The 25,572-nt window shown below is 41.6% G+C and overlaps 1 protein-coding gene across 2 annotated transcripts in view; it reads right to left on the bottom strand.

Annotated features, from left to right (window-relative positions):
- Positions 1-25,572, bottom strand: part of BCAP31 (B cell receptor associated protein 31) — a 48,154-nt gene that overhangs the window by 15,948 nt on the left and 6,634 nt on the right. For both annotated transcript variants that reach the window (XM_026711685.2, XM_087925772.1), the window contains exons 3-6: positions 23,763-23,863; positions 19,555-19,702; positions 10,731-10,866; positions 2,161-2,287 (exon numbers count right to left, since the gene is read on the bottom strand). In XM_026711685.2, coding sequence (XP_026567470.1) covers positions 2,161-2,287; positions 10,731-10,866; positions 19,555-19,702; positions 23,763-23,863 — 512 coding nt within the window. The remainder of the gene's footprint in view (positions 1-2,160; positions 2,288-10,730; positions 10,867-19,554; positions 19,703-23,762; positions 23,864-25,572) is intronic.

The raw sequence follows: 25,572 nt of genomic DNA, 5'->3' as shown, positions 1-25,572 counted from the left end.
TAAAAGGTGATGCTGGAAAAAGAGACAGGCCACTTCACCCGGGCAGGGACAAGCAGCTGTTCCACCTTACTACTAGATCACCCTGCATCCTAAAAATAATGCAAAAAAAAAAAGCATGCCCATGTAGAAGACCTCCTGAATGGTGCATGTGGCTACAACACAGCAATCTGGTACTATCCATCTGCCTGACCGCTATGCCATTTGATCAGTTAGGGCTGGAAGCAGAGGGAAGAATACACCAAAGCGTTATGCGAAGCCACGAAGGATTGCAAAGGTCAGCTGCCACCCAGAACTTCTCAGTTCCAGGATTCCTCTAGGGCTGATGTCAACCGCTTCAATTTGCCTTCCCTGTATATGGGATCCAGAGGAGCTGCTCAATTGATACTGCAATAGAGAAGAGCAGTCACCTGTCAGGGAGGAGCAGGGGAGGTGCGGGGGAATGCCATACTATAGCTCTCCAAGGTTTGTAGACCACCTGTCTCCAGCTTCCCTTGGGTGAGAGAACAGTTAGGTATGTATTTTATTTATTGAAATTCATACATCAAATTTAGAAACCACCCATTTCACAAAAGCAACTCTGGGCAGTGTACAATGATGGGTATATTAATGAGCAGTTGGTGTTGCGAGCTACCCAAATAAAACACCGCAACGAATGCCTTGTGCAGCTCTAGAGTATCACAAACAGACTCTCTAAAATACTTCTATGTGTTTAGTGTTCAGGACATTGTTTGTGGGAAGCAACAACTGAGTTACAAGGCCACCATCTTTGGTCTTTGAAGCAGGTGTCATTATTAACTCTTCTGTTATCTCACCTTCTCTTTCCCACATTCAGTATTTGCACTGTATTATATTTCTGCAAGCATGCCAAGCTCCATGGGAATGTCTTTATTAATTATCTGCGGTTTTCTCAGAAGAATGTAAACTGAAGACTTCAGCAAAACAGTGTTACTGTCCTTGAATATGGATGTATAACTAAATATGCACAAGAGAATAACAAGAAAAGCAGGATCAGAGAAGGAAAAATAGTCTGGTGGTAGGATGAAGGCAGTAACACTCATGAGCCCCGTTTTTGTGGCCAAAACACTTTCAAATCATGATTACCAGAAGTGAGTGGCTTACTTTACCACACAAAAATATTTACCACAAGCTCCATGATAGAATTAATAACATTTTAATAATTTAAGTGAAGGAGAAACCAACTCAAAAAGAAAATCTAGTGGGGGATGGGTGAAAGGAATATCTTGGACACAGTCCTATGTGTGATATACTACAGTCTGCATTTATTGCTAAGGCTGACATCACGTTTAGCACTTGACAACTGAAAAGTTGTCCTTCGTTGGTCTAGTCAAAGAAGAGAAATAGAAGCAACCTTCCCCACGTAGCTATTGTGCTCTTGCAAATTTTGTTTCTGCAGGAAAGGTTGTGTTCCCAAGTTTTATTCAATTGTGTTCCAAAGTTCAGGTTCTTTCAGCCAAAATTTGTGGCCTTGCATAGATCAGCGTGAACAAAGGAAGTTATGTCATCTTAAGCCAGAGATCAGCTGGGGAAGAGGAAGAAGGAACTGAAGAAACTACTTGCAGAAGAGACGGGCATATTTGTTTTACACAAGTGAGCTTGAAAAAGGCCCAGTTTCTTGCCAACGCTGGGCATGGACACTTCTGAAAGGAAAGTTAGCCTAAAGAGATGGAAGGAGATATCTCACAAAGTGGTCTAGACCCTTAGGGTCAATTTAAACAGAAAGGAATTAATTTTATAACCGGACAGAACCTGCAGGACAAGAGAAATGCTAACTACATGACTCCAGAGAAAAACAGCGTGTGTACAAAGAAATGTTCCAGGATTGGCTCATGATTCCCAAACTTTGATGCCAAGTGAATTATTTAAAGCCAACAGGAGGAAGAGATTCAAGACTGTACATGAGGAAGGCACATGGGTATACAGTTCTAATTATAAATAGATACTATATCACCCCTTCAGTAGCTTCCAACCTCTTAAGAGCCAACTGTGCAAAATTTGGAGTAGGGAACAGAGAGAAAAGAAGAGAGTTGCTCAAGCAAGTCCTTCTTTCTCTAAACTGCTGGAAAATGGCACCTGCCGTGTAAAATAGATAATCAGGGTGACCTACACGAGCCCTTTCATGCCTGGAGCTTCACCTCTCACCTTTTTTGGTAGAGGCCAAGTCATCCTGCAGTTTCTTGACTTCAGCCTGCAGAGTTCGGTTTTCTTCCTCCGCCCCAACGCTTTTGAGGTCCAGGTCGGCCACTTCCACCCCTGCCAGCTTCAGTTCCTGCAAGGAAAAGGAGAAGCGATATTGAATTGGTGGACGGCATGAATAAGTTGGGAGAAAGGAACTCTGACCATCTGAGATCAGGTTCCCCAAAATGAGGAGTTTCCTGACTTTTCCAGTAACCATTTGGGCTGCTGCTTATATGCAGCAGAACCTAGAATTCAGAGGAACCCAGAAAAATACTGTAACTATTGTCTTACCCAACCCTCAGACTCATGCGCTGTTCCATGTCTTTTTCCAGAAACTGTACCGATGTAATTTAGCAGTATGCACCACATCATGTATACTTACCTGCATTTGGTTTGTCAAATGGAAGCCCATATTCATGACCTGCTTCCAAACAGGTGTGACACCTGAACAAAATCCTACTCTCCACCCCCCCGTCCAAAATCACACAGAAAATTATTACTACCCTCAATTACAATCCACTGACTGGACACACCGTGCCTCCCCCACCGCCGCACCTTCAGTCCCTTCCGATCAGCATTCTTGCCGGTCCCTCTTCGGATACAGCAGATGCTCTCAAGAGGCCACGGGTAGATAAATCGTTAGGATAAAGCAGTAATTCTGGAAAGCTATGAATAGATTCCTTCAGAAGTTTTGCAAGACAAGGAAAGGAATATATAGCTAGGTGGTCATCTTTTTGTACTCTTGGCCAAAAGAGCTATTGCGGGGAGTCCAAAAGGGACAGTAACTGAACTTATGGCAAATTGCTTGGGGAAAGAAGCACTTAAGTGCCCAGCCAGTCTCCAAGTGTGACTCTGACCAAGTTCATTTCGGGAGGCAGTCAAGCCGTCACAGTACAGGCTTACGACCACAACTGAGCCCAAAAGTTCTGTTGCTAAGCACAGACATTTGTTAAGTGAGTTTTATCCCATTTTACGACCATTCTTGCCACAGTTGTTAAGCGAATCAGCGCAGCTGTTCAATTAGTAACACGGTTATTACGTGAACTTAGCTTTCCCCGCTGACTTTGCTTTTCAGGTCGCAAAAGGTGATCACATTATCCCAGGACACTGGGATCATCATAAATACGAATCAGTGGCCAAGAGTCTGAATTTTGATCACGCAATCGTGAGCATGCTGCAATTGTTGTTAAGTATGAAAAATGGCCATAAGTCACTTTTTCACTGCTGTTGTAACTTTGGTCATTAAATGGAACGGTTATAAGTTGAGGACTACTTTTACTTCATGTGCACAGTACTACTCAGTCATCCTTAAGGTCCTGTTCAAAGCAGACTGTCCTAACATGTGATGTTGGGCTACGACCCTGTTACACACCAACAGCTGATACAATAGAAATAATTCCTGGAGTTCTTATGGCAACATAAAACTGTAATACGGTAAATCAGATTCTCAATGGGACATACAGAACCTCTGGCAAGGCTCAGCTTTCTTTCCAATTAAACTGTTCCTCCATTTTCCAATAATAAATCTGGCCACCTGGACCTGCTAACCATGGGGTTTGTATAAACCTGATTGAGGCCTACTTGAGGAAGATGAAGATTATAGGATTGGATACACATTAGTCATCTAAGCAAGATGTTTTCATAAGGGTTTTTTAAATTAGGTGCCTACTTGAGGGTTTATATTCATTTGCATTAATTGATCCCAAAACAGCAGAATATACTGTTAATTATCTGTAACTGCCTGCAAAAACTGCAAAAAAGAGAGAAAAGGGCTGTTGTGCACACTTCTTCTAGAGCCGTGTCGAGTCCTCTTCTTTTTTTCCCCTCAACCTTGGCAACTTTAAGTTGTGTGGATTTCAACTCCCCAAGTGCCTCAGCCAACGTAATTGAAGTGGAAGTGCATTTGGTGCAGAATGAGAAAACTGAATTTTCAAGAAGAAAGAACGATTAACGTGGAAGGTGAAATTAATGGATTTGGCAGAGCAAGTAAAATTGTCTGCTTCGATTAAAGAAAGCAGTCTTTATATCTAGCTTGTTTCTACTGGGAACCTACCCTTGGATTTTTTGTTTTTGCTTGAAACGAAATTTTAACCTTGGCTTTTGATGATTAGGCCTTTTCATGATGATAGTAGTACTGTTTGTTATGGCTTATTCTAATTCAAAGGCTCGTTGATGGTTAGTTGTTTGTCTACACTGAAGAAAAGTAAGAAGTTCCCCTTCCCCTTTTGGCCTGCAATCCCCAATTTTGCGTTTTTCCCCCTACCTTCCCATTCTCTTTTTAATGGTTTTTTTCTTTGCTTTTGACGTATTGAAATTTTATAAAGAAAAGAAAGCTAACGGCTAATGGAGAGGGTTGGATGAGCCTTTAAAAAAAAACAAAAACGTTTGAACTGAGAAAGCCTTTAATTCAGTTTCTGTGAGCAGCAGCGTACTCATAAAGGCACAGAAGTGAAAGCTGAATTTTAGCAATGCTACGCACAGAAAAAAAAAAGATTATATAAAATTCTCACCAGGATTTCACATGCCTAGGGAATGTCCCGATTCTACTCATATCCTTTGTCCTTTACTTCCAAGAGCCTGGCATTCTTCTCCCTCCGTTACTAATGTGCAAGTCATGGCAAATAATTGATGGATTTCAGCCAATTCTTCTACTAGCCATTTCCCCAGCATACCTGATGGCTACTAAAACTATTCTTCCCCAGATCTTCCAGCAAAAATATGTTGCATAAACAAATTTTATGTGGCAGCCTCAAAAAAAAAAAAAAAAACCCACCTCACTTTTGTTTCAGTGTCTTATCAGTTATAAAAGGATTTTATTTTGTGTAGGATAAAATTGCTCATACAAAAGTCATTTGGAATAGACTAAACACCCAAATAAGCCAGCTGTTTTGCACATCATTTGTGGCAGAAATAATTAAATAAATTATAAATTATTTCTAAAATAAATAATTATTTTTTTCTACCATGATTCACCAGATACTACAGGTATTAGGAAAGCCGGACAGAACTTCCAATGGAGTTCTTCAGATTACTCTGACTTGGAAACAGCATATACTGTAGCTATCGGAATCGGTAGCGACCACTAGCATTTTATCCATCCACTCCAAAGTGCATTAAGATTAGTTCAAGCCAAGAACAAATTGCTACGTAGTCCTCACAGAACAACCTGCCTATCAACACAGAAGCCAAGAAATCTAGAAAAGGGGAAATATTTTTAAATTTGCTTGTCCTTAGGCAAGATTTAGTTACCTTATACGCATGATTTCCAGAAAAGTGGTGGCACGGACTTTATCCCAGTTCCCAATATTTTGAAGAAATACAACTCCCATCTATTTCTCAAGCCGTACAAAGCTGGGGGGGCCTACTTTTCAGATCAGCCTCTCTTCCATCCTATCTTACTCTTCTCCACTGGGTTGCAGCAAGGCCTGCTTCTAGAGGGAACATCAAAGCAAAACCAGCAGGCAAAAGGCTGGGAGTCTTATTTGCCCACCTTGGCCAATGGATGAAATCATTAAAGAAGCTAGAGCATATGAAGCTGAGGAAACCTCAAAACAATGTTCACAAACCAAATGCCCCACCATCACCCAGATATGGTTTCTTGGGAACATAAACTAGTATTTCCTTCATACGGCATCCAACTCATTTATTTTTCCATGCAAAAGTGTTTCCTACAATGTGTGTGTGTGTGGGGGGGGGCGCACTTGGGGAGGCAATACGAAAAAGACAGGGAAATTTGGAGTTGTGGCTTTACTTCAGAATCTATATGAAGGAAAAGCCAGCTGGGTGACCTTGGCCCAGTCATTCTCTTCTCAGCCCAACTCAGCTCACAGACTTCTTGTTGTGGGGAAAATAGAAAAAGGAAGGAGCATTAACATATGTTTGCCACCTTGAGTTGTTTATAAAAATGATCAAGGCGGGATATAAAATAAACACCAACCAAGCAACGCTTACGTGGGTGCATAGCAAGGTGTGCCGGAGAGATTCTTTCATCCCTTGGCTCCACTATCACTACCATCATCTTCTGCACCCACATAATAAGAACAGGCAATGCAAGGAAAACACCTTTCTTTCCAAGTTCATCAACTCTTCCACAGCAGATTCTCCTGACCCTGGGAAAGACAGGCCTAGGGCTGGGGTGGGCAATCCGTTTTCCCACGAGGCCCCATATGAGGAACTGGGACTTTTTGTGGAGGACTGAACCAATTGGGCTGTGAAGGTGAGCAGGCACACATGCACGTACCTAGGTAAATTAAGAAATATCAACAAACGCCTCCAAAATAAAAGCAACGCAGTTTTATTGCGTACACTTGTTTACATTTGATTTCTAATTTCCGACTGACCTCACGTGGGCCAGACAGGAAGGGATGGATGTGACCCATAAAATGCCTAGGTGTGGCCTAGGAACAGCCCTTCCTTCTTGCGACCAATCTGACATACAAAAACACAGGACAAAGCTCCAAAGGATACTATGTGATTTCAGCCCCAAATGGGAAACTTAAATAAGGTAGTCAGAAGAGCATAACCTCTCTGTCCAGACCAAGTAAAGGCAACAGATGTGAGAAAAGAGCAATGAAACTTCTACCTGAACCCCAAATGGCGATTTCAATAACTACAAGACAAAGTCTATCTGAAGGCTTCAGAAAAGACAACATTTGCTAGGAGGGAAAGGGAACGGAAGAGATATGCGCCAAAGTCCCGTTATCTCTAGCTTTGCCAATCTGAAACTGCAAGGAACAGTTTGCAATAATCACCAACCTTGAACAACATCTATATGCAGTTATACCTTGTTTACAACTACACTTTATCTTTACATAGTTACAGCCACAATGTTCAAAGCCTCGCGCTATCCAGGGAGGTCAAGGCTATCAGCTATGGATGTCATTTTAATTAACTTCATAAAAATAAATAAATCCTGCCATGTTAAAAGACTGTGCCCTTGCAGCAACTAGAGATGTTAGGTTAGGCTGCCCCCATGTGGTTTTTATCCACACACAATTTGAATATACTGAAATTTTAAAGGGCACGGCGACTGGCAGAGCTCAAATGTTTCATTATTATTTTACCTACATGGGCGGGGGTGGGGGAGGAAGCTGGCATCAAGGCTTTGCAGCTGGATTTCAAGCTTGCCTTCTTTAGCCTGGTGCCATCTAAGTTTGTTTGATACAGGAAACAGCTTACTGGCATTTTTCTTTCCATGCAGGTTACAGAGCAACCTGTTAATCAGGAAGACCATCCGCTGCTGTAGCAATATTCCAAATCGGGAAGCTCAGCAGAATTCAGAAGCTTATATGATAGTAAACCAAACCAGGCTCTGTATGAGGCCACAGTTACCTGCAAGGCACGTAAGGATTTGTTCCGTGTCTTATTAAGGAAGGAGCAGAACAGTGCAGCAGCTTCCCTGGGTCAAATTAGTGAAAGAGAACAAGATCCCCAATTTGCTTGTCCAGTTTTAAGTTTTCTAAAGATTTTTTACAATTTAAGATTAGCTAGGGAATTAGGGGAGATGAGGTCCATTCATCTTAAAGCCGCTGGGTTGGGACACTGCTATAAAGAATGAAAGTAAAGAATGAAAGTTCAAAAAATAGCTACTCTTTAAAGTTCCATCCTCATGACTCCTCTAACCCTACCAAGAGGTTCCACTGCCCAGAGATACTCAACTGCTCAACTAGGAAACGCAGGACTCCCAGCATAAACAGAACTCAACAGTTCTGTCTGCCCTTTTCTCTCCCTAAAATTTAATCGGCTCCAGATATTGGAGTTTTAACTCCCAAAATTCTCAGCACCGGCTATGGGGAAAGTTGCCTTAAACTTCCCTTCTCTGTTGGGAGGCCCAAACCTTTCAAACCTGAACTATAATTATAAAACAGAGCGTGAAGACAAGAGGTGCTTGCTTTTCTTGGCTGCCCTGTCTTACAGTGACGCCATGCAATTCTAGGGAGACATGCTTGCCCCAAAAATTAGATTTTTGTGATGTGCTCCACTGGGTCGTCTGCCAGGAGAAAAGGCACTGCCGAAAGAACAAAGTAGGCAATTGGGACAGGATGCATTTTGATAATTAGAACTGGAGGAGGAGCCAGAAAGCCAGGCTGCAGAGCCAAGAGCAGCTCTATTCTCTCTCTCTCCAGTGAATCACTTTATACCTGGATGCAAGGAGTCAGCAAAGTCATTGCCGGCCATCCGTTGCTTTTCTGTTTCCATTGGAGCAGAATCAGAATCGCAAAGAGATCACGGCTAATTGATAGGCACATCCTCTGGCAGGCTCAGTCCCCAGAGCCTCTGGTTCTAAAGAAGGATTGGAAGCGGATCCCCTCAAAATTGTTGCCCGTGAAAACAGATTACCTCCCCTCTTCTACCGCAGTCGTTTTTCCTCTCAATGTACCTTCTGATTTTTATTTTTATTTTAAATCTGTAAAGAGTGAAATGGGTTCTAATTTCTTAGCAGCTCGGGCAACACCGTCTTTAACCCTGGTTAAAAAATAATAATACTCCCATTCTCCCATTTAAGGGTCCCCATGGGAAGAGAGACTGCCGTGTCAGCAGCTCTGCCTGCTTGACATTTGCCTCCGCAGCAGTCTCGGAGTCCGATCGCCCACAGTGTATTCTTAGAAGGAAAAAGGACGGAGGTCCCTTGCCAGCGATTAACCCCAATGCTGAGGTGAGGGCCATAAAAAGGGCAGAAAGACTCTTAGCCTGATAGGATTACAATGCCAAGCAGAAAGTGAGCCAATAAATCAGGCTCAGTCAGGTATGTATGCCATTTGCTGTCCAATGGGAGCGCTGCATTTGCATTTCCTCAGTGCAGACAACCTCCCAGACGGAGCATGCCCAGTGTCGCCCCCCCTTCTCCCCTCCCCATAACAAGGGACTATCTCAAGGGAATTTCTATGACCAATCAGTAACTGAATCTTCCAAGCAGATTTAGCTTTCTGAGATCTAAAAACTCAAACTGTTCCCAAACAGCAACACATTTGCAACAGAGGCATGAGAACTGTGACAAATCCATGCGTGTGCATTTTTTAAACTGGTTTTAAAAAGCTCATCCAGCACTGAAGTACAGCAATGGAGTGCTTGCCCACCAGGAGACTAAATATTTCAAAGGCCTGGCTAAATGTCCATGGAGAGTCTCGGTCATCCAGGTCAGGTTGTCCCAATGGCGCTTTTTTCAAAAGGCAATTGGACTCTTTCTGGTTTTTCCTTGAAGACGTTTCGCTTCTCATCCTCATGACCACAGAAGCGTGGCGCTGCTACTGGGCAGCGAGTGGCATACAGGAATCTTGCCCTGAGCGAGCCTGAAGTCAGAACGGAAGAAGCTTCTTGGGTGAGAAGCGAAATGTCTTCAAGGAAAAACAAAGTCCAGCTGCCTTTTGAGAAAGCAACTTTGGGAAAAGCCTGGCTAGAACTGAGCAAATCTGTCATATTCAAGCGTATTCAAGCGTAATCTCAAAAACCATGATTAAAAAGTACCCAATTATAAACAAAACAGTTCCAAAAGTATATGACCGTATTGCTCAAAGGCTATACAGATTTTTACTTATATACTGTATACATACATATCTCTCTCTTTCTGTGTATACATATGTTTAATTTACATACTTTTTCAAAAAGAAAAATACTTCAAGCAACCACATACAAAACTGTACATGAGTCTTTAATTTATCATGATCTATCATTTATGTAAACTATATCCACGTTTTCTACCCTTTCCTATCTCCCCAGTTCTAACCTCATTATTCCATAAAGCACATGAAAATTAAAAGCAATAATCTCTCGGTATTGTGTGTGTAGCATCCAACTACCACACTTCCGATGTGTAATGAGCTAGTTAATAAATAGAAATGCTTGAGCGAACTTCCTCTACTCATTAAAACACATTTCTAGTGTTTGTTTTATCCACTTATTGTCAAGTTGCCATTTCACACCAATTCCAATCTCAAGAGAAAAAGGGAGGAACTATATAGGTGTGTTGTAATTGCGCTATATATTTGAACATGGAGAATTTCTTCACCCTTTTATCTAAAAGGGTTTTGCTGTTCCCTTTCAATTTTTTTTTGATAGCCACTAGGGATGACAAATACCATGGGACTCCAGAGCCTGCCACAACCCTGTTGCAGCATGAATGATTCAGCCCACAACAGCTCCAATATAGCATCAAATGATCACTGTGACCGGAAAGTTACAAGAGCTCTTTTTCCAGAAAGCAAGAATGAGAAGGGCCAGCCTACTAATCACTAAGCATTTAGACAAGTGGGGAAAAAAATAATACTGTATGTCCTTTGGAATATCTGAGTTGATGCCCCAATTAAAGCTTGCAATACATGCTTTTTATTTCAATTTTAAATTGATTTGTGCAGTATTCCATCCTAGATTTATCCTAGAGGAACAGTAGAGCCTTATTATTAAAAACAAAATAATAATATAATGTAATAAAGAGGCGGTTGCAGTATTAAAAATGGGATGGTGCTCATGTCATATGACCAGGCCACGCAGGCTCCTGCCTTTCTTCAATTTCAGTTCTCAGGACCTCACAGCCATACCTTTTTCAGCTTGTCATTCTCCTCCATGTATTTCTTGGCAGCGTCACTTGCTCCTTCTGCCTGCTTCTTGAAGGCTTCATTAGAGGCCAGGGTGGTGGCATGCTGAGAAATTAGAGTAATGAGTCGTCTCAGGAGGCTGTAAAGATAAAACAACTAGTTAAACCAGAGGCCCTCACGTTATACAACAGAGGAAAAAAAGGATGTTTAGATCCATGTTGAACCTTTTCCTAAATGTGCAATTGTTATGTGAGTTTGTAGGACTACCTCCTGATTGCAAAATAAAAATGACAATTCTCAATAGATGCCTGAATTGTCTGAAGGTATAGCCTACACCAGGGGTGTCAAACTCAAGGCCATAGAGTATTTAGATCTGGCCTGCGGTGCCACCTTGGAAACAGTGAAGGTCCAGCCCGCAGTGCCTCTGCCAGCGAAAACACAGCTCAGGAGGGCTGCCCGCGGCCCTCCGGAGCTCCGTTTTCTCTGGGAGAGGGTTGTAGGAGCCTGTTCCAGACAAAATTGAGATCAGGAGTCCATTTTCTGCTGGCAAAGCAATTGGGTCACCACAGGGCCCCCTGACACGAGTGACGTCAAGTTGGCCATGCCCACTCTGGCCACACCCACCCCAGTCCAAGGTCAAACACAACCCTGATGCAGCCCTCAATGAAATCGAGTTTGACACCCCTGCCCTAGACTCTGGCCTGCTACTTGGAACTTAAGTCAACGATTCCGTCAGACTTTTGTTAGACATAAAAAGCCCCGGCTGGTTAGTGGTCTAACTGATGAGATAATGATTTGAAACCTCAGCTTAATCAACCTGCTCAGAAAGCTGTTGTCTTGACTGCCAATTTCCAACACTGAAGTGTTTCTCAAGACAGGCACTATACTGAAAGAACAGGAAATGAGGAGCAAGAATTGCCTTGATCAACATCGTATAATTTTAGATCTGAATTCAGTGCTGTATCCTTGAAGTGTAGATTATCCCCCGTCAGAATAAAATGCAGGTGTTGCATATATAAATAAGACAAAAAAGCTTCCTGGGCGTATTTCTGGAAGGGAACGGAGGATAAAATGAAATAATACAGGGAATGACAAGTATTACACTCCAGGAGTCACTAGAAAGGCTGCTGACAATTGGATTCCTGTCCATTAAGTTGAGCAGAGAAGTAGGTAATTCCTACTTGGGACCATATTTCCCAAACTTATGCGATAAGCTTGCCTTGCACTGGATCTGGCTTCATGACATTCAGCTCTCATCACCCTTAGCCTACAGTGGCAACACCGACTCTCTATCCTTCCCAGACCTATCTGGCAATATCAGGAACTGAGACTTTGAGACCAACCAGGTGCTCTTCCCTCAAGCTACATATAGTTCTTCTCCCTTAATTGCCTACGGGTGAAAACCAGAGACATGTTTGTACCCAACCCAAGCAATCAAATCTGAGAAAGAATTGTTGAACAGCAAAGATCTTTTAACCCTCGTTGTGCTATGCATGCGCATGGAATCCCCCCACCCACCCACACACACCGCCGCCCCCTTACCTGCACTGCACCTCACAGCTGATTTTCGGCCAGTTTGAGGCCTTTTTTGACCTCCCAAAGGCTTGAGGAAGGTTTCTGCAGGCTTCTGCAAGCTTTGTAAGCCAAAAACTAGCTCCGCTTCATCACTTCCTGTTTTTCCGAAAATACTGGAAGTGACGAAACGGGACTAGACTTCGGCCTACAAAGCTTGCAGAAGCCTGTAGAAGGCTTCCTCAAGCCTTTGGGAGGCTAAAAAAGGCCTCAAACCGGGCAAAAATCAGCTGTGAGGCCCGCACATGCGCAGTGAGGTAAGTTTACCTGCAGCTCACGTGCCGGCACAAATGGCTCCGCGTGCCATCTGTAGCAGTGCCATAGGTTCGCCATCATGGGGCTAAGGTAACCAAAGTAACAAGCATCAAAAATAATGGGAAGTCTCAACCAAAGCGCTATTTTAAGAAAAGACAGTACCAAACGGGTGCAGGAGCAACTCTATTGGACGAATGCTACCAGTTATTCACATTTTGCTTACATTGATACAGTTGTTGATCAGCATTTCATCCAAGGGGTCTGAAAAGCCCCACCCGGTTTTGGCAAGTCCAAACCCAATAGGCAACTTCTCTGACCTTCCTGGCAGTTAGATTGCTGTGCTAGTTCTTCCCCTTTAATCAGGATTTACTTCCAGCTGTAAAATGCCTTTCATTCATGGAATGTGCAATGGTATGCACTTTTTTTTTGCCACTCTCCACATATTTTATCCTCATGAAACCCCTGAAAAGTAAATTATGTTGAGAGATAGTGAGTGTGATAAGCTTTATGGCTGAGTAGAGATTTGAACCTCAGAATGAACAAAGTCCTCTAGCTGAAAAACAAGAGGAAATGCAATGAAGAATAACTGAGCAGCTAGAACAGCATAAAAATAATAGAATATGGTTGCCTGCATTGAAGATTGTAACACAAAAATAACTAGCACAAGAATTTAAAGATGCCAATACTGCAATATCAAAGATAAGTACCAGCTCATTGCAAGAACCAAAGCAAATGATGTACGGCAGAGCTGCTGTTATAACTGAAGATCTTTTATGCAAAATTAACAAGCAAGAAAAAAGCCAAACAGTGTATCACCAAAATGAAAGATCAAACTGGCAAATAAAATCAGCATGTGAAGATCAGATGTAAGCAAGCTAGAACAGATAAAAGACAACCAAAAATATTTGATCAAGAAATATTACTTAAAGTCAAAGGAGATCAAGGAAGCACTAGAAATAACAAAGCAGCAAATAACAGCTATAGCCAAGAAAATTGGCAGATATGAAGCTTGAATTATGCATTATAGGCAGAATCTCCAATTTTAGTAGAATCAGGAATATTTTTACCAATCCATCAAAAAGAGAGAATGCAATGAACCTGACAAAAAAGAAACAATACGATTCTTGGCACAACCGTGGGAAAGCCCAAAGAAATATAACAAGAAAGCAGTTTGGATAAGGGAGGTGGAAAAGGGGAGGTGGGGAAAGCTGAAATGAAAGAACTTGTAATAAAAGCAAAAAGAGTGAAGAAAAAGAGGAGGAAGATCAAGAATTGGTCAGTCCCAGGTGAAGATGAACTACATCATGGTTTTTGGTTGAAACATCCGACCAGTCTGCACCCACTCATTACCAAGCAGCTTAACAACTTATAGTAAGAGGGTTAAAATTGAAGAATGGTTAGCATATGGTAAAACCTACCCAATAATGAAAGATCCAACAAAAGGGGCAGCACCTCACAAATACAAGCATTTTACCTGCTTTCCAACAATTTGGAAATTGTTAACTGGTATAGTAGCTGATATAGTCCAACAGCATCTATAGTCGAAAACAAACTCATTCCATCTGTGCAGAAACTCCCCCACACAGCAGTGGGGCAAAGAATCAGCTAAGGCTAAACAAAACTTCATGTACATTTTTCAGGCTATCCTGCCTCCTTTAGATGATCTGAAGCTGTATGGAAAAACACCATCTGAAATAGAACCAGTGCTCAACGCTGTTCAAATATACAACCGAGATATTGCAACGCAGTTTGAACTGGACAAATTTGCCACACTTGCCCTACACAAGGGAAAAATAGTGAAAACTGAAAGAATCAATATGTCCTATGGAAATACAGGTAGTCTTCAACTTATGACCACAATTGAGCCCCAAAATTTATGTTGCTAAGAGAGAAATTTGTTAAGTGAATTTTGCCCCATTTTACAACTTTTACAACATTTGTTAAGTTCAAAGGCTTTACTGTCATTGTACATCATGTATACAATGAAATTGGTTTAGACTCTACTGGTGCAGTCCATACAAAAATAGAAGACAACCCGAATCATATAAAGAATAATCCTTATACAAATAGTTAGGGGAAAAGGCTAGTCATAGGTTTCCATATGTACATCATATTCTGTGCAACATGTATGATCTGGTGTATGATCTTATATCATGGTATATACATATTACACACTACACCAGCACCAGTGAAAGTAAATCACTGCAGTTGTTAAATTAGTAACATGGTTGTTAAGTGAATCTGGCTTCCCATTGACTTTTCTTCTTAGCTCACAAAAGGGGATCACATGACCCCAGGACACTGTGACTGTCATAAATATGAACCACTTGCCAAGCATCCAAATATAGAATTCAACTGACAAACATCTGCCATACAGCACCTCAGGGTTAACAACTGTTGATAAGACAAAGTAGTTTGATAAGACAAACTACTTGATAAGACAGTGCATACTGCAATACTGAAAACAGCAGACTAGAAAAGGAAAAAAACTAGAGAAAATCCACATAGATTTAAGTTGTACAATGTTGGCAAAGGAAACCAAAGATAGTCCCAATAGGAATAGGAGTCTTGGGTGAAATTCCTGAGGTACCACTTCAACACCATCAGCATGGACAAAATCACCCATCACTCTGGTTCCTGTGCTTTTTTATTATTCTAAATGTTGCTTTACCTTTGGATTGTAAGCCACCCAGTGGCATTAAGATGGGGTGGCTATAGAAATGTTTTGAAGGAAGGAATGAAAATAGATGCCAGATGTAGGCCCAACCAGCCAAGACAAACTGTGACAAGCGAGCAACACAAAACTCACACTTTGGCTTCAAAATAGCTTCTCTCCAAGAAAGGAAAGAGGAGGAGAGGCTTTTTGAGATGGTCTTGTAGACCCATGAAAAGGCTAAGGGTAAAAAAACAGGCAGAATGAATCCGGTTGTCCCTCCATAATTATTCTGAAGAGACCTGACGCTTCTCCTTTCAGCAATAAGAGATTGGTACAGAGCAGAGAAGCCATGTCCTGTGTAACAGCTGGTGTCAAGACGAAAAAGTTTGCTTCTTTAGCCAGAAACACAGCAAAGAAATGGAATTCATAGCTAGCACTTCCCTTTTTTCCCCATCCCAACTGCGTTATCTGGAAGATCTTCTTTGAACGAACTGCTGCATTCAACACTGCATTCAGGCTGATTTACATGCCACAGGCATTGTTAGCAACCTTCTTCATGGTCTCTCCAAGCCAAAAGCAGCTGCTAGTTAAACCCAAGAGTTGGGTAGGCAACTTCCCAAGTGGACTTAAGGATTTTAAAGACACGATTTCCTGATTCACTTGGGTTACGAACAGCAGCTGTCACGGTAGCAAGGCCGCAAGAGCATGAATGGCAAATATTGTTGCTCTCCTGAAATAAGTGGTGATGGTGAAGAAAACTCTGGAGGATTTGAAATCTCACTTACCCAATGCTTCTTGTCAAGGGCAGCAATTTCTACAAATTGATTAGACCTAAGGTTAGGAAGGTGCTATCTGTACTCCAAGTTACCTAATCACATATATGCAATGTTAGGGTTACTACAAAGAGGAAGCGTTCAATATCCTGGCTGATTCAGCACAGAATTCTGGTTTCCGGACTAAAGAAATCTTTCAAGAGCCTGCCTTTCTTTCAGGGAGAGAAAGAGAGGAGAAGAGAGGGAGGGAGGGAGCTAGGGAGGGAGGGGGGGAGGAGAGAGAGAGAGAGATGTTCCAGACTGCCACCTCGTGGCTTAATGGTCAAACTTCCACAGCTATTTCATGCAAAGAATGGCAATTATCAGAACAGCAAGAGGGAACATGGAAGGGTTTGATTGCAGATGTCTTCCAGGTAAGGCTGCAAGAGGAATTACCATCTGCTCTCCTTCCCTACCAGGACCATGTGGCATCGTGTCTACCGTTACGCAGCAGTCATGTTTTTGTCATTCTGCACAGCATGTCTTTGAATGTCATGATGGGGACCACACTTCAACTAGCACAGAATTCAACAGAATTCAACATAAATAAGGCAATTCCATTCACTTTTAATTTTTAATGAATTTAAATTTCTAATGTTTCCCAATCTATCATACTAAAAAAAAAAGATCCACTAGTAGCTTCCTAGGGCTTTTGTGCCTACACCCAAGACTACATGCTAAAAAAAAACTCCGGAAAAAAATGCACAGGTAATCCTCAAATTATGACCTCAATTGAGACTAGAACTTCTGTCACTAAGAAAAGCAGTCGTGAGCACCCATTTTATGATCTTTTTTGCTATACAGGCAGTCCTCGATTTACAACAAATCATTTAGTGACCATTTGAAGTTACAACAGCACTGAAAAAAGTGACCTATGACTGTTCTTCACACTTAACAACTTTTACAGGATCCCCATGGTCATGTGATCAAAAGTCAGATGCTTGGCAGCTGACTCATATTTATGATCCTTGCAGTGTCCCGGGATTATGCAATCCCCTGACAAGCAAAGTCAATGAGGAATCCAGATTCGTTTAACAACCAGTTTATTAACAAATGCAATAATTCATTTAACGACTGTGGAGTGAAAAGTCACAAAATGGAGCAAAACTCATCTCAAATTTTGGGCTTAATGGTGGTTGTAAGTTGAGAACTACCTGTAGTTTTTCAGTGGCTCACCAGTCATTAAATGAATCATGCAGTTGTTAAGAGAAACTGTCTTCTCCCATTAACTTTGTCAGAAGTTGTCTGGGACGGTCACAACTACGTGACCCTGAGAAGCTACAATTGTAAATACTTACCAGATGCCAACTGCCCAAATTTTGATCACATGACCACAAAGATGCTGCAACAGACATTAAGTACAGGCAAATCACTTTTTCAACGCCATTGTAGATTTTGAAAGAGTTACTAAAGAAATAATAAGGCAAGGGCTACCTGTATGAATTCCTTGGCCTCCAGTTTATTTTACACACAATCTAAATATGTATGCACCAATAACAGAAATTCATCTGAATTAAAAAAAATACAATTCCAGGACAATGCACTATTGTAATACTTCCAAAAAAAATAACAATAAAGGGAGATAGCATAATATTAATATGAAAAGTTATAGGAAAGTCTTCCTATGCTTGGCAGCAGGCTTCCATGCTATCAGAATGGCTCTGATGACAGAATATACTATTTCTTTTTACTCTATTTTGGTTTTATCTAGAAGAATTCCAACCAAACCTGACCACTAAGTGACCGGTCATAAACTTGAGGACTACCTATAAAGTAAATTTAAAGGCAAAGGCACTTAAGTATTTATAATCTGATTTACTCTGCAATAATTCCTTATTTATATCCCTTCTTTTTAAATAAATAACTCAAGGCAGTGAATATACACAAAACCTCTTCCTACTCCTAATTTTCCCCACAATAACAACCCTGTGAGGTGAGCTGGACTGACAGTGACTGGTCCAAGGCCACCCAATCAGCCCCAGAATATGCCATACATACATTTTTTAAAAAAAAAAAACAACTGATCACATAAAGTTCCATGAAACTGCAAGTTTAACTCAGCACAAAGAAGTAGGCCAATAGTGTTCCAAGGAGACTCTGACATCAGCCTTACATAAGGGCAGGCAATCTTTCTGCTATCAGGGACACTATTGCATTCTTTTAGTATGGTTTTTCAAACCCAAAGTAACATTCCATGCAAAAAAACCGCTTTAGAAAAGATGGCACGCTTCCATTCGTTTGTTCCCTGAATCTTGTGAGCTGCCCACCCCTGGCGTTGAAGCTCCTCGCTACATAAGGGAGACCCTACAGAGTCCCCTGAAGGGATGCAATAAACATGATGTTCATGGAACAACGCGTTTCAGATGGTCCAATTCCAAATCAAATACGTCTATTTTAAATGCTTGGAAACGTGCATAGAATGAAGCAGTTTTGAGTATGGACCGAACCACCGTTTGTTTTGGCAGAAATTATTTGGGAAAGTAAAAATGGGAAAACCCTAAGACAGCAGCTGAAGGGAAGAAGGGAGTGAAGATAGTGGGAAGAGCAGGTCAATCAGGGGTGGGGTGGTTATGCCCGGCAGCTGGGAGCCTGACACTGGAGATCTATGCAATAAAGAACAAGTGCAAAGGCCATATATGGACAGCAGACAAGAGAATGGAAAGGCTGGGAGGATGGGGGGGGGGGCGGAGGAGGCGCTGGTGGGATATATGTGCTAATGGGGAGAAGAGAATGAAGACACTGCAAAGATGGGGAGCGTGGGTCAGGACAATGGGCTGTGCTAAGAGAACAGCAACAATGCAAGCTGCAGCATGATGGGAATATAACATCCTGGAAACTAACTGAGGAAGGAGAGAAAGGAAGGTGATGCTCATCAGCCTTGACCTACTTGCCCTTAAAATTCCTCTAGGTCTAGGACCTTCTAGATGTTGTTTCATTCAAAACATGGAACCACCCCATTTGGAATTTTGCTTCTGCCGCATGATGATCAATCCAAAATGATGCAGCAAGCAGCCGAAGTGCAATGGTTTTGCTTGTCGTTTGAAATAACACGTTTCCCACTTGTGCATGTACCGAAGACCAGATGCCTTTCCCACTGAACCTCTTTCTACCCTCTGGAAGAACAAGGATTCCAAATAAGGTTTCTTTGGCAACCTTCACAAATGGCCAAGTCACCTGAGATTGATAGGATTTATAGCATCTGCAGGACTGCAGGTTAAATAAAATGGTTCTCTGACCCTACGAACAAAAAGGCAGACTTAGGAAAGATGACAACTAGATGTGTTGCAATGTTATTGGCAGCATGTTTTACAGCCACATATTTCCAATTCTCCTCCAATTCCTTCCTGCTAAAATCTTTGCTATAGCCACCAAACAAATAATCCAGTTTCTTCAACCTGGTTTAATTTCATGTACTGGACATTAGCAACCACCAGCTAGCATGCTGGCTGGCTAACGATGGCTCCAAATATCTGGCAACTGTAAGGTTGTGAAATGAATTAATTTCAACAGTGCTCCTTTTTTTTGTACTCACAAGGCCATCAATAATGAAAAGCCAGCGATGTACAGGTTTCTTTGGGCCCGGAAGAGCTTCATATGAAAATGCTCCACAGCCCCAGGATTGTTCTGCAGGTTGACTTTCTCCGTCACATCATCATATTTCCGGATCTCGCGAATGGCGTCTGCAAATCATTGAGAAACAATCAAAAGTTCTGAATACATAAAATTCATTTTCAAATTCTAGCCAGTTTGTAGAAACATTAGCCCAACATCCCTCGTGGCTTTATGTGCGTGGTTATTTATTAAGAACATCTCAGGCAAATGCTCAAAATAAACATCACAAAATAGGGTACTCAAAAGAGCCAGTTCACCAGCAGAACAGATATACTTCAAACATGTTCTTAAGTTACTAGTGGGGAATCCCACAAACACCACCCAATGGAACTGAGCTGCAGAGGTCTGCTGATGCTAAGCTACCATCATTTACTCCAAAATATTTGCTCCTAGGCCCAAGAGATTAATCTCAGCAGCGAAGCAAACAATTTGCAGTTATTGCCACTTTTTTATTATTCTTTGACTGTAAATCACAGTTAAGAACAAAATTATATTATTTCTAATTGCTGTTAGCTTTCTGAATTGAGACAGAACCTCACGCCCTTCCTGCAGAGATCACTTCGCACCATTCTGCGAGCTGCGGTAGTGCAGTGGTTAGAAGGCTACTTCTGCCGACTACTGGCTGCCTGCAATTTGGCAGATCAAATCTCACCAGGCTCAAGGTTGACTCATCCTTCCGAGGTCGGTAAAATGATGACACAGATTGTTGGGAGCAATAAGCTGACTCTATAAACCACTTAGAGAGGGTTATAAAGGACTATGAAGTGGTATATAAGTCTAAGTGCTACTGCTATTCTGCAAGCAGTTACCATTCTCCCAATTCTTAAAGAGGAGTCTCCTTAAAAGAGAATCCCCTAAAGGATTGCAAGAAAAACATCTGCTTTCAGAATGTTGCAAAGCAACCTCTGGAGAAGGCCATGTCTCACATTGCCTGGGTATATCTGTCAAAAGCTGCAGAAAAACAGAAAGATTGTGCACTCTGGGCCCTGGAGTCATCCAAGGGCTCCCATATATGGCTGAGTAAAAAGCAGACTAAAGGGTCCATGATAGTACCAGCTTCAAGCACGCCAATAAGCTCTGGAGCTGGCTAGCCCATAGCAGTTTCCACATGCCAGAGGCTCTGACTCTTCCCTGCCCTCCAAGGAAACTCGCCATTCCATTTAACAACTGCAACTGCATGATCCAGGATTGCAGCTGTTGAATGAAATAGTCATATGGCATTTCACTTAATGACAACTTCACTCGCCGATTGAGATTCCAGGTGCAATTGTGGTCTTATGTGGAGGACTATCTATATTGCAGCAAGTTATTATCCTTATGAATAGGATATTACGATTTCAACCTTTGTTGTGTGTTGGCATAATCTTAGGCTTCTGTTTAGTACAGAACAACATACTGGCCGTTGTGCCTTGTTCTTTCATTTTCAACCAGAGATTCCTCAAGTCTTCCTCATTTCTAATGTTCTGAGGCAGTGGTTGTTTCCCCTAGCAATCTTATTTCTATTTCTTCTAGATTTTCTCGTGTTACATTTTGCATGTAATTAAATCAACTGACAGTAATCAAGCTTGGAATGCTCCTTTTCCAATTACGAACCGTTTAACTGATTTGTATTTCATTCTAATTGTTGCTTCCTAGTCATGAAATAAATTCTTCAAATAGGCAGATGGGATGACTCAATACTGGTAGTCCTTGACTATCTTTTAGTAACAGTTTAAAGTCATAATGGCACGGGAAAAAGTGATCTATGACCATTTTTCACATTTACGACCTTTGTAGCATCACCGTGATCACGTGATCAAAATTCAGATGCTTGTCAATTAATTCACACTTATGACTGTTGCTATGATCACATACCCAAGGTCATTTGCAATCTTTTTATAAGCAAAATCAAAGGGGAAGCCAGATTCACTTAACAACCTCGTTATTAACTTATCAACTTCGATGATTCGCTTAACTGTGGCAAAAGGTCATAAAATGGGGCAAAACTCACTTAACAAACATCTCACTTAACAGAAATTTTGGGCTCAATTGTCATTAGTCATCTGCATATCTGAGGAACCACCTCACCCCAATGGGACTAGCCCGCTCCACTTGAAACAGCGGAAAAGGCCTGCTATGGATCCCGCCTGCTAAGGAATTCCAGTGGGCAGGGGCAGGGAAAAAGCCTTTTTCTGCTGTGGCCCTGTGCCTGTGGAACACACTATCATTGGAGGTCAAGACTGGTCCCATCCTTCTGGCCTTTCAGAAGGGTATTAAAATTTAGGTTTGCTGTTTGACTTGGAGCCCCAGGAGGGGTGTGTGTGCTCACTATGAGAAGCGGTTGATGGAGTAAGAAGACCTCATCCCTGTGCCACCTATCTCAATCCCGTTTTTTTGCATAGTTTTAATATTTTAATTTTTTTACTTGTTTTGTTATAATTTAAGAGTTCCCTTATAGGGAAGCATAAAAAATTAATTTAAAAAATACTAAAGTTTTTAAGAGTTGGCTATCCATAATCACAGCCTAAAGCAAACATAAATAAATATCTTTGGTTTTTCATTATCCAGTGGATATCAGCTATGTGCTCTCTGGTGGTCTGCCATTTCTGAATCCACCTTGTATATTTTGGTACTTGTTGCATATATTGTTGGAAGTACAAACTGCAAAATTTTCAGCCTTATTTTAGATGTGAGAGAAGTGTAATTGTTCAGGAATTTCAGCTACTTCCTCTTCTTTGATATTGGAATAAAAATGGTTTGCTTCTAAATTCTTGCCACTGCTTGTGTTTTCCATACGATTAAAAACTACATGAATTATAATATCTTGTAAGATTTAAATTATTTTACATGATTTGTAACATTTTGCTGGTGTTTAATCGAGAGCAAACTTCACTTCCTAGGCTGCCAGATTCTAGTTGAGTGATCTTAATACGCACCATTGATTTGGGGCCATTTTTCTACCGTTTTTCATAGATCTACACTGTCTTTCTCTAGATCTTTCGCTTGCCATTTCTCAGCCCATCTCTGCATAAACAATCCTTTGATTTATGTAACATGCTTAAATTATTATTTTGTCCTTCCCATTCAGTTGTTATCCTCAATTCATTTGTGCTGTTTCTTTAGATGTAATATTTGGTCTTTTTCTTTGCAACTCAGTAGTCTGGCTAATTCTCCTCAGTTATCTATTGCCCCTTGTTTTCTTTCTACAGCTGTTCCCAACTTATCGTCACATAGTCTTAAGTGTCTTATTTTGCTTTTTTGCATCTGGTGTATTTTTGTTGCATCATTAAGGATATCACCCACAAATCTTCTTCAGAAGAACTCTTCAATAGCCATGTCATCTGCATCTGCGATTGGAGCACAGAGGCCGCTGTTATTCACTGGTTTGCCCTGGGTTCATTTGAGATCATTTTCTAATGTACTGTAGGGGGTACGTGAGCACTGACTGTGATCCTTTTTTGCTAACATTGGTGGCTATTCCATTTCTTTTGTGCTTTTCTTACCCACAGCAGAAGACGCAAAGCTTTACTGGTGTGAAGGCAGGCGTTTCAGTCCATTCATTTTGCTGATTCCCAAAACTTTAAATGTTGGCCTTGGTTCATAGATCTGACATTTCAAGTATCGGTATCATGGGACTTTGGAGCTCAAACTTTCCTTTTGCTTCTGGATAGATCAGTAGCTTAACATCTTTTCAATCTAGCACCAATATTAGTCATACTTGCCCTCTGCTCGTCCTCAGTAGCTGGTTGGACACCACCTATCCTGGGAAGCTCATCTTACAGCACATGTTGACTTTTGACCATCCATTTGGCTTTCTTGGCAGAAATCTGGGGCTAGATATTTCTTTCCCCATTCCTTTTTTAAAATTTTCTATAAATACATGCCAGTTGCCAAGAGCCTGAATTTTGATCATGTGACCTTGGGGATGCTGCAATGATCACAAGTGTTGACAACTGGTCATAAGTCGCTTTTTTCATTGCCACTGTAACTTCAGTCACTAAATAAATGAGCATAAGTCAAGGATTACCTGTATGCAAAGAGGAACACCTTTATGAATAAGTGATATTTATAATACTGTCAATTATAACTGACAGTTACTAACTGACAGTTAGTACTGTCAGTACTAACCAATTGCAGACTTCTACTTACCAAGAAACAACAAAACAAGGATGATTATAAGTACGACAAAGAAAGTGTTTCCATAAATCACAAGGAGCTGCACCAAACGGGACTTGAAGATTTTCTGCCACCTGTAGAAAAATATCCAACATTAAAAGGGGTATGTGTGGAAATGCATCCATAGGTCTGCAATGCATGTTATATCATGGCTTAGCAAACATTTTTGATATTGGCTGCTGCCTCCCAAATAATTTTTAAAAATGACTGAAACCTCATAATTATGACAATTATACTACGAAGGAAAAAAGAGCAAAGGAGCAGAGACATAAAATGAAACCTCATGTGACTCATGCCTGACATATGTCAATTCATCATATCTGACTGCAGTTGTTAAGCAGGACATCACATGCTTGCCATCTGCAACCTTCTGCTAGCTTCCCCATTGACTTTGCTTGTTAGAAGATGGGCGTGAAGGACCCGAACGGCCATCGTGTGAACACAGAACACTATGGCCACCCTGAATGCATGCAAACTGCCAAGCACCCTAATTCTGATGTTACCATGGGACGTGACAGCCAGTTGTCTCTTTTTTTTTTTTAGTGCAGTTGTGACTTTGACTGGTAACTGAACAAGTGGTTGATAAGTGAGAACTACTTGCACTACGCATTCTTTTAAACTTGTAAGCCACTCATAGTCTTTTCTGTGATGAGCCATGGTGGCAGTGTGTTATGATTTGCTGGCAGCCTGTGCAGACAGCAGCAGAATCGGACAGTGGGGAAGGACAGGGACCAGTCCAGGAGTCTGGGGAGGACTCAGATGAGAGTCCTGCATCCAATACAGAGATGGGGCCAGGACCATCTGGGAGTTATGTGCTGATTCCAAAGCCTCCAGAATCTGGCAGCAGCGAGGCAGAGGAACAAGGGGAGCCTGTTCCCAGTGCGTGTGTGCGCAGAGCTGCCAGAAGGCAAGAGCAGCTAAGACAAAAGGGGTGACTTGGGAGTAAGGCTTGGAGGTGATTTCCCCTCCCATAAGGTATAAAGGAAGTGCAAAGGTAGGAAAACGTTAGCAGGAAGCAACGTCATTCGCTCTGATCGGTTTGGACTCTGAAAGCTCTGTGGTGAATTTGTTCTCTGTTTGATTTTGAAAGACTAATTGGGACTGTAGTCGTTGGCAGCACTTCAAGTCAGATAAGGTGCGTTCGTATCAGATGTCCCTCAAAGAACTTTGGCAGACATCCCTGGGGCTAATTATAACTGGATAAGACTCATTCCAGGCTGTGAATGACGGTAATTCACAGCTATTGAACTAAAATAAAAGGGTTTTGGATTTTATGTGTGTTTGTTGGTGTCTTAGGAAGCCTTGGTCAGAACATGCAGTGGTTAGAGTGCAGTACTGCAGGCTACTTCTGCTGACTGCCGGCTGCCCAGAAGTTTGGCAGTTCAAATCTCACCAGGCTCAAGGCTGATTCAGACTTCCATCCTTCCTAGGTGGGTAAAATTAGGACCCAGATTCTTGGGGGCAATGGGCTGACTCTGTAAACTGCTTAGAGAGGGCTGTAAAGCACTGGTATATAAGTGCTATTGCTAGTATTATTTTCTGAATAAAAAGAGTTAATCCTCGACTTATGACCAGTCATTTAGTTACTGCTCAAATTCGCAACAGTTCCTGAAAAAATTATCTGCAACCCAGATTTGAAGTTCCAACCGCCTCTCCATGGTCACAAGACCGTATTTTGGGTGCCTGGCAATCAGCCTGGATTTATGGCTGTTTGCAGAGTCCTTGTGGTCACATGACCACAATTTACAGTTTTTCTGGAAACTGGCTTGTACATCTGGTTTCT

Source organism: Pseudonaja textilis, chromosome 2 (assembly GCF_049901715.1).
Source record: "Pseudonaja textilis isolate UNSWEBS1 chromosome 2, rPseTex1.2, whole genome shotgun sequence".
Taxonomy (NCBI): Eukaryota; Metazoa; Chordata; class Lepidosauria; order Squamata; family Elapidae; genus Pseudonaja; species Pseudonaja textilis.
The sequence above is the reverse complement of the archived record's forward strand: the minus strand, read 5'-3'. Positions and strand labels throughout refer to the sequence as shown.